Source organism: Sinocyclocheilus grahami, unplaced genomic scaffold (genome assembly GCF_001515645.1).
Source record: "Sinocyclocheilus grahami isolate Dianchi unplaced genomic scaffold, SAMN03320097.WGS_v1.1 scaffold237.1, whole genome shotgun sequence".
Classification (NCBI taxonomy): Eukaryota; Metazoa; Chordata; class Actinopteri; order Cypriniformes; family Cyprinidae; genus Sinocyclocheilus; species Sinocyclocheilus grahami.
In genome coordinates, this window is record NW_015505416.1 from 1,138,651 (window position 1) to 1,146,963 (window position 8,313).

The 8,313-nt window shown below is 37.8% G+C and overlaps 1 protein-coding gene across 1 annotated transcript; it reads left to right on the top strand.

Moving 5' to 3' along the window:
- The first annotated feature begins 2,518 nt into the window (after window positions 1-2,518).
- caiap (CARD- and ANK-containing Inflammasome Adaptor Protein) lies at window positions 2,519-5,703 on the top strand. The gene is made up of 2 exons (XM_016289005.1): window positions 2,519-3,919; window positions 4,852-5,703. Exons 1-2 carry the CDS (start codon window positions 2,519-2,521, stop codon window positions 5,701-5,703), a joined length of 2,253 nt encoding a protein of 750 aa, XP_016144491.1.
- Window positions 5,704-8,313: the final 2,610 nt, after the last annotated feature.

Consider the following 8,313-nt stretch of genomic DNA (forward strand, 5'->3'; position numbering starts at 1 on the left):
TATGGAGAGTCCCCATAAACCATAAAAACAAACCTGTGTGTGTGTGTGTTCACCAAGACAAACTTGTAGAAACATGTTTTGGGAGAGACCGCTTGTTTGGCAGTCCACATCCAGGTTTGAATTCAAGCAAAGGATGTAAAAAAAATAAATAAAAAAAAAGTCAAAAACAACAATAACAGTCAAAAACCCATAACAGTTATTCAATAGTAGCCTACTAAATATGACAATACGTATTCTGAACCTGAACTGGTTGAAATGTCAAATCCAAATTATATAAAACATATTAAAACAGGGGAATGATTAACTTTCAAATGCAATTGCAACACCGCAATAAACAAACAATTGTTCAGTGTAGTAGTAAATTGTTCAAACAAATTGCATTGCTTTAATCATGGGCTAATTATTGTGTCAAATAATAAAAAAAAGAAAGTTCTCTGTGGTTCGTGCATGTATGTTCAGTAAACGCAATTTTCAGCTGCAATCGTCTGTGCACCGGTAGAGGGCGCCGTCGGCTTGCATCCGGGACATCTGAAGCAGCCGCTTGGATAGATCAGTTTGGGATTTCAGTTTCTTGGATTCTGCTCAGAGCAGTTATGGGGATTTTCAGAGACTGGCAACTTCTGCTCGACTGAACGCCCAAAGAAACCTTCAAAAGAACACATTACAGGGGGCGAATGTATCAGCATTTATATGATCACTTTTAACTGAAAAAAACGTATTTTAAATGAATGACTATGATATACATGCATAAAGTGATCATAATCGATCTCTCCGTTCGTCAAATACTTATGACATTTTTTTAATTCGCACTTATGATCCTATTGCCTGTATTTTCTTTTTCTTTCTTTTACACGTGTGTCCCCACACACAAAAGAGGCAAGTAAAACGCTATTTTCATATTCAGGTCACCAACACTGATTAATATTTAGCATCTTTTAGATCCTCTTATTTCACTGCCAAAACTAGGCAAACGATGACATCATACCGGAAAACCGGCACCTCCCTGTCCATATTAGGCAAGGCCACGTCATCTGAACTAGTGGGCGTGTGTTACTGGAAGAGGAACTCCTCGGCTCGGACTAATCTCCAGAAGACTGACTGACACAGACCTTTAGTGCACTTTAAGTTTGGGAACGAGGGGGTTGATCAATGATCCAGCGCATTATCAAAATGCAATAACTCAAAGTGAAGCAAGGACTTTACTAAAATGCACTACATATCGACAAAAATAAAATGTTTCACTGAAAGCGACCTGCTTTATGCTATTTACAGAACAAATATTACACAATGTCATGTGGTCATGCGTAGTAAATGTTGTCTTTTAAGATGACAAAATCGTAATTAACTTGTTTTAATTTGACAATAAGTTTAACATGAAAAGGATCATTTTTTTTGAGTCAGTCGGATTAGCCTGTTAGTGTGGCAGAAGTATCATTTATAGCATTAATAACATTTAGAAGTATGGCAATTTGCTCATAAGTAGCAGAATTTAAAAAGAGAAACTTCTGCCCTTGTAAAAACAAACAAACACTTAAGCACACTTTTAAAAATAACTTTTTACAGAAATAAAATATACCTAGGGGGAACTGAATCTAATATTATAAGATAATTATATATAATTATTTTAATATATATAATTGATATATTATATATAATTGCAATAAATGAAAATGAATTATAGTCATTTCTATTAAATACAATTAACTGAAGGTGTTCATTGTATTGTATTGTATTGTTTGATCTACTTAAGTAGGACTAAGTAAATATATTTGTGGTTACACATTTATAAATGATGAAGTTGCAATTTAGTACATTTAAAATATATTAACTTTAAATGTAGGATCGGATTGCACACTACAACTAAAATTAAAATCAAGTATTGTATTAATATTTCAAGTGCTTTTGTATCTTAGACAACACATCAAAATAAGTGCATTTCTTTAAAGTCACAAAGGATTATGAAAAAAATAATAATTTAAAAGTGTACTTTAAGTACACTTAGGTGGCCTTTTATTTCATTAATTTGAAGGATATTACAAGCGCATGTTAAATACAATTAAGCGCACTTCTTTTCACAAGGGTGATAATATCTGAAAAAACTGCTGGGGCACTGTTGTTCTAACACTATAAACTCAAATACAAAAGACAATTCATGTCATGGTTACAGTATCCATGTTGTATAGTTTCTTGTAATATTAGATAAGGCAGGAAATCTAAACAGAGAAATTGACTATTCATCTGCAGCAGGTTCATTTGATCAAAAATGTTAAAATGTAGTTACCAAAATAGATCACCAATGTGCTTTTTATTGCTTCACAGTTTTAAATATTAATAACTTATATCAGGAAGTTACAAATTGCAATTCTGATTTTTACTTTTGTTTACTTTATACCTTGTTGCTAAGAGACAGTTTGTTCTTAGTGGTGAAGAGAATGAAGTTCTTTTAGGAGCAGCTCTGCTTTGTCAGGTCCACACATTTCAGTTTTCAGAAGCTCACTGCTTTCCTTTAGAGGCTGACATGGGTTCAACTAGCTTTACCAATCCCTATGCGATCGAAGTCATTCGGATGAAGAAAAACGAGCTGGTCAGTGGCATTTTGAATACAGATGATTTGCTGGATCTCCTCATTTCAAATGGCGTTCTTCAACCCGACAGCCGAGCACTGATGTCCAGCATCACTGTGCGAGAGGAAAAGAACTCCAGGATGCTAAACATCTTGATCTCGAGAGGAGAGCGCGCCTGCCGTATCTTCTTCTACCCTTGTCTGAAACGAGTGGAACCTGACCTTTACCAGCATATGAGAACTTATGTAGGAGGGGTTAATGAGGGCATTAAAGATGCACGGAGACAGCTGATAGGATATCTGCTGGAGAAGGACAAACAAGGTCTTGTCAAATACTCAAAATCCAACAAGGAGCTTACTCCTGAAAGAATCCAACCGAATTCAATAACAAATAAGGCTACATCTTCAACAGAACAAATAAATCAAATCCCCAAAGCTGAAAGTGAGCATGATGCCATCCTCAAAGCCATATCCTCAGGTGATCTATATCTCCTCCAGGAGCTGCTCAAAGGTTTGGATGTCAATACTGCTCTCTCGTCCACTGATACTCTGCTGCATCTCGCTGCTGAATATGGTAAGGAGGCAATTGTGTACTTTCTGCTCAGACAAGGGGCGAAACTGAACCTGAAGGACAGGGAGGGTCGTACTGCCCTGCACAGAGCGTCAGAACGAGGCCATACTGCTGTTGCTCTGGCCCTTGCGAAGGCTGGTGCAGACATCCATGCAACTGACCAAATGTCAAAGACTCCTTTGCATCTGGCTGCTCAAAATGGACACGAGAGTACGGTCAAAGCTCTAGTGCATGAGGAGAAGAAAAGCCTCAAGAACCAGACAACAGTTCTGCACATGGCAGCCAATGAGGATGACGCAACACTGGCACAGGTTCTTCTGCGAAACGGCGCTTTAGTAGATACCAGAGATGGCCGAAGGAAGACGGCTCTCTATCACGCTGTTCGCCATGGAAATGAGAAAACCGCCACCGTGCTGTTGAAGGCCGGAGCCCAGGTGGACCCTGTGATTGTGGATGCTGCTTTTGAGCTGAACAGGAAGTCTCTACTCTCTCTGTTTTTGAAGTATGTCCAGAAGTCCATGTCTCAGAATGAGATCACCTCTGCTCTTTTTAAAGCGGTACGGAGGAACTTGGACGGGGTCGTGGCTGCGCTTATTGATCATGGTGCGGATGTTAATAGTTGTAATGAGCTTGGATACACACCTATGCTTCTAGCCGCAGAGATGGGAAATGCTGAGGCCTTCAAAGTACTGGCCTCAAAAAAGGCCAGATTGGATGAGAGACTACCAAACCAGATCTCTGGTCTTCACCTGGCTATCCAAAGCGGCAGTATGCAAATAGCACAGGTAAATTACTTTTTTAAAATGTCATGTTATTAAAAAAATAAAATAAATAAAAATATAATCATATTTAAAATAATTATTTATCATCTATTCTTTGTTCACAACAAGTAGTTGTGTCTAAATTAGATTTAGAGTAGAGCATGGATTTTCAAAATGGAGTTGTGGGGTCCACATGAGGAATGTGTTGGGGTTCATGAAGGATTTTAGAGGAAAAATAGACAATAAGACTTAAAAAATTTATTTTTAGGGCTCCCAAACTTAACTTGGTCAGAAATCAAGAGACTAATTATGATCATTTTATTCTATTGACAGCCCTAGTCTTTAATAAAAAAAATAATAATAAAGTCAGTAAACCATAATTAAATACACATTTAGTATATATAATAATAAAATAAATATGTTAATAAATAATTTATTTTATTTCATATTGATATTTTTATGTATTTACTATTTTAAAGGTTTATACATCTATTATTACTTAGTAGGGGGAAATGCTGCAACTTACAAGATTAACATTTTCCGAATAATATTTTAATATATTTTTTTATAATGGCAAACAAACAAACACAAAATAATGTGTTTGTAATTTAGAAAGAAAACATGTTATGTTTATAACATCACATATATAAATATGGTTCTCACAGAATTTTAAAGTGCTTTATTTATGAAATTATACAGCTGCCTTTATACTTTGGGTCCTTTGCAGGGGTGCATTAAAGAATTATCTAAAGCATATGGGGGAAATAAATGCAATTTTTATGGGTGATGAAAGCTGATGTCATCATATTCGGGGGCATCATCCTGGGCATCAAAAAGTTAAAAAAAAAAAACCTGAAACAGAGAATTAGACTAATAAATTGCCCTTTGGGACACTAAACTACATGTAAAGTGATATTTATTTTAATACAAAATGTGATATCTTCTGTTCTGCCCAGATATTGTTGGATAATGGCATAGACCCCAACATCACTGGCCCTAAAGATCAGACCCCTCTCCATCTAAGTGCATTACATAACCAGCCAGCGTTGATGGCACTGTTGTTGCGTGTGGGGGCTCAGATTAACTCTGTCACCCAGGATGGGCTTACTCCCCTGCACCTCGCCAGCCAGAGCGGCCACACTGAAGCGGTCGCCCAACTGCTGGAGGGCAAGGCCGACATCCATGTCAAAGACAAACAGGGAAGAACAGCACTGCACTGTGCGGCAGCACAAGGTGAAGTGAGCGTCATACAGTTGCTGCTCGCTGCTGGGAGTGACGCCAATGCCACTGAAAAAGAGAAGAAGACCCCACTGCACCTGGCTGCAATGGAGGGACACACTAAGGCAGTTTCAGTGCTGCTGGCCGGTAAAGCTAAAGTTGGAGCTAAGGACATGGATGGCTGCTCTCCTCTGCATCACACTGCTCGAAACGGGAAGGAAAGAGCAGCTGGTGTTCTTCTCGCATCTGGTAAGACCAAGAATGTGGATGATAAGAACGTGTGGAGGAGGACTCCTCTGCATTTAGCTGCAGAGCATGGCCATGAGCTGCTGGTGGGCCTTTTACTGGAGAACGGAGCGAAGATCAACTCAATGGATAACAATAAAGACACACCGCTGCACTGCGCTTGCCGTGACGGGCGTGTTGGAACAGTACAGAGACTAATAAACTGGACAAATGGAGAACGAGCGAACCTACAGGCAACTAATAATGTGAATAAAACAGCCCTTCAGGTGGCAGAGGCAGAGGAAACACAGGCTCACCAGAACATAAGTACCCTGCTAAAGAGGAAGATGTTCTTTGTAAAATAAAACTAAACATACAAAACTGTAGCATAAATATGTTTATCAGAAGGTCATAAGTAGCTAGCAGCTTTCACTTTTCTGCATCATTAGACTAATTTTTACAAACATTGCATTTAAAGTACAACAGAAACTGTCATCATTAGCATAACGTACACTAGTATTACCTAACACTTAATGGTAGTAATGTAGGCTACTGTATACTTATCGTTGATCTAATAAAGCAATTCGTAGTTTCGTCAATAGGTGTCCCTCAAACACAGTATTTAGGAAATTCGCTTTTTAACAGTATCTAAAATATATGATATAATACATGCAATTTCTGAGGTTAGATAAACGCACAAAAGAGCAGAAAAGCTGATGTAAATATGGGAAAACGGCGCTAGCTAGTCACACGTTTTACTCTAATACATATTTCTCAGGTTATATTTCTTTTTAGAAGACAATTTCTGTAAAGACTTAACTTAAAGTCTTGCCTACAAAAAAACTACTGAGCATTAATCCATTCATGCCTTGAAATGTCAGTTTTTGGGGACAGAATTCACAAAACGTCTACTTTCCCTGCTGAAAAAACCAGCATATGCTGGTTAGGTTGTTATCTTTGACTAATATTTAAATTTGTTTGATGATCTGAAACATTAATGTGTGACAAACATGCAAATAAATAAGAAATCAGGAAGGGGGCCAACACTTTTTCACACCACTGTATATATATATATATCCCTGATAAGATCTATAATGGATTATGGTTGTTTAGTATATGGCTCTGCAAATAAATCTAATTTCATTCAATTGGATAGAATTCAGTCTCAAGCCCTAAGAATTTGTTATGGAGCGTTTCTTACTTCTCCAGTTTCAGCTCTTCAAGTAGAGATGGGAGAAATGCCATTACAGATAAGAAGACAACAGTTAATAGTATCTTATTGGGCAAATTTAAGAGGTCAGAGTGGAAATCACCCTACTAAGAAAGTGTTAAGACCTAGTTGGGAACACAAGAAGAAAGAGTGTAATAGTTTTGGTTGGAGAGTGGAGAAATTAGTAAGAGGAATGAGACTGGAAGAGGTAGAATATGCTCCAATAATTCCTTTATCTCAAGTGCCAATGTGGGTTATGCCCCAACCAAAAGTTGATCTTAGTTTATTAGAAGATGTAAATATGGGAAAACGGCGCTAGCTAGTCACACGTTTTACTCTAATACATATTTCTCAGGTTATATTTCTTTTTAGAAGACAATTTCTGTAAAGACTTAACTTAAAGTCTTGCCTACAAAAAAACTACTGAGCATTAATCCATTCATGCCTTGAAATGTCAGTTTTTGGGGACAGAATTCACAAAACGTCTACTTTCCCTGCTGAAAAAACCAGCATATGCTGGTTAGGTATGTTTTGACACTGGGATGCTGGTTTATGCTGGTCCTTTGCTGGTTTAAGCTGGTCCTTTGCTGGTTTAAGCTGGTCCTTTGCGGGTCCTTTGCCAGCACATGACCAGCATAAACCAGCAAAGGACCAGTTTAAACCAGCATCCCATCGTCAAAACATACCTAACCAGCATATGCTGGTTTTTTCTACAGGGTTAAGATGGCTTTGTTGAAAGGTTTTATATAAAACGCCACTTTTAGAGAAAACACACATTTGCATAGCCTATAATCAAATGTTTGACTTAACATTAATAATTATATTTACTCAAACGGTACTTGTGACAACTAAAAATGATAAAACTGACATAAACGTAATATTTTACACATATGGGGTTAAATAATATATATACAGTGGTGTGAAAAAGTGTTGGCCCCCTTCCTGATTTCTTATTTTTTTGCATGTTTGTCACACTTTAATGTTTCAGATCATCAAACAAATTTAAATATTAGTAAAAGATAACACAAGTGAACACAACATGCAGTTTTTAAATGAAGGTTTTTATTATTAAGGGAAAACAAAATCCAAAACTACATGGCCCTGTGTGAAAAAGTGTTTGCCCCCTAAGCCTAATAACTGGTTGGGCCACCCTTAGCAGCAACAACTGCAATCAAGCGTTTGCGATAACTTGCAATGAGTCTGTTACAGCGCTGTGGAGGAATTTTGGTCCACTCATCTATGCAGAATTGTTGTAATTCAGACACATTGGAGGGTTTTCGAGCATGAACCGCCTTTTTAAGGTCATGCCACAGCATCTCAATAGGATTCAGGTCAGGACTTTGACTAGGCCACTCCAAAGTCTTCATTTTGTTTTTCTTCAGCCATTCAGAGGTGGACTTGCTGGTGTGTTTTGGATCATCGTCCTGCTGCAGAACCCAAGTTCGCTTCAGCTTGAGATCACGAACAGATGGCCGGACATTCAACTTTAGGATTTTTTGGTAAACAGCAGAATTCATGGTTCCATTTATCACAGCAAGCCTTCCAGGTCCTGAAGCAGCAAAACAGCCCCAGACCATCACACTACCACCACCATATTTTACTGTTGGTATGATGTTCTTTTTCTGAAATGCAGTGTTACTCTTATGCCAGACATAATGGGACACACACCTTCCAAAAAGTTCAACTTATGTCTCGTCAGTCCACAGAGTATTTTCCCAAAAGTCTTGGGGATCATCAAGATGTTTTCTGACAAAACTGAGACGAG

Bases quoted from the DNA above. Each gene is read 5' to 3' on its own strand.
- caiap (XM_016289005.1), top strand. From the start codon at position 2,519: ATGGGTTCAACTAGCTTTACCAATCCCTATGCGATCGAAGTCATTCGG. The intron at 3,920-4,851 runs GTAAATTACTTT...TGTTCTGCCCAG, and splicing joins GCAGTATGCAAATAGCACAG to ATATTGTTGGATAATGGCAT.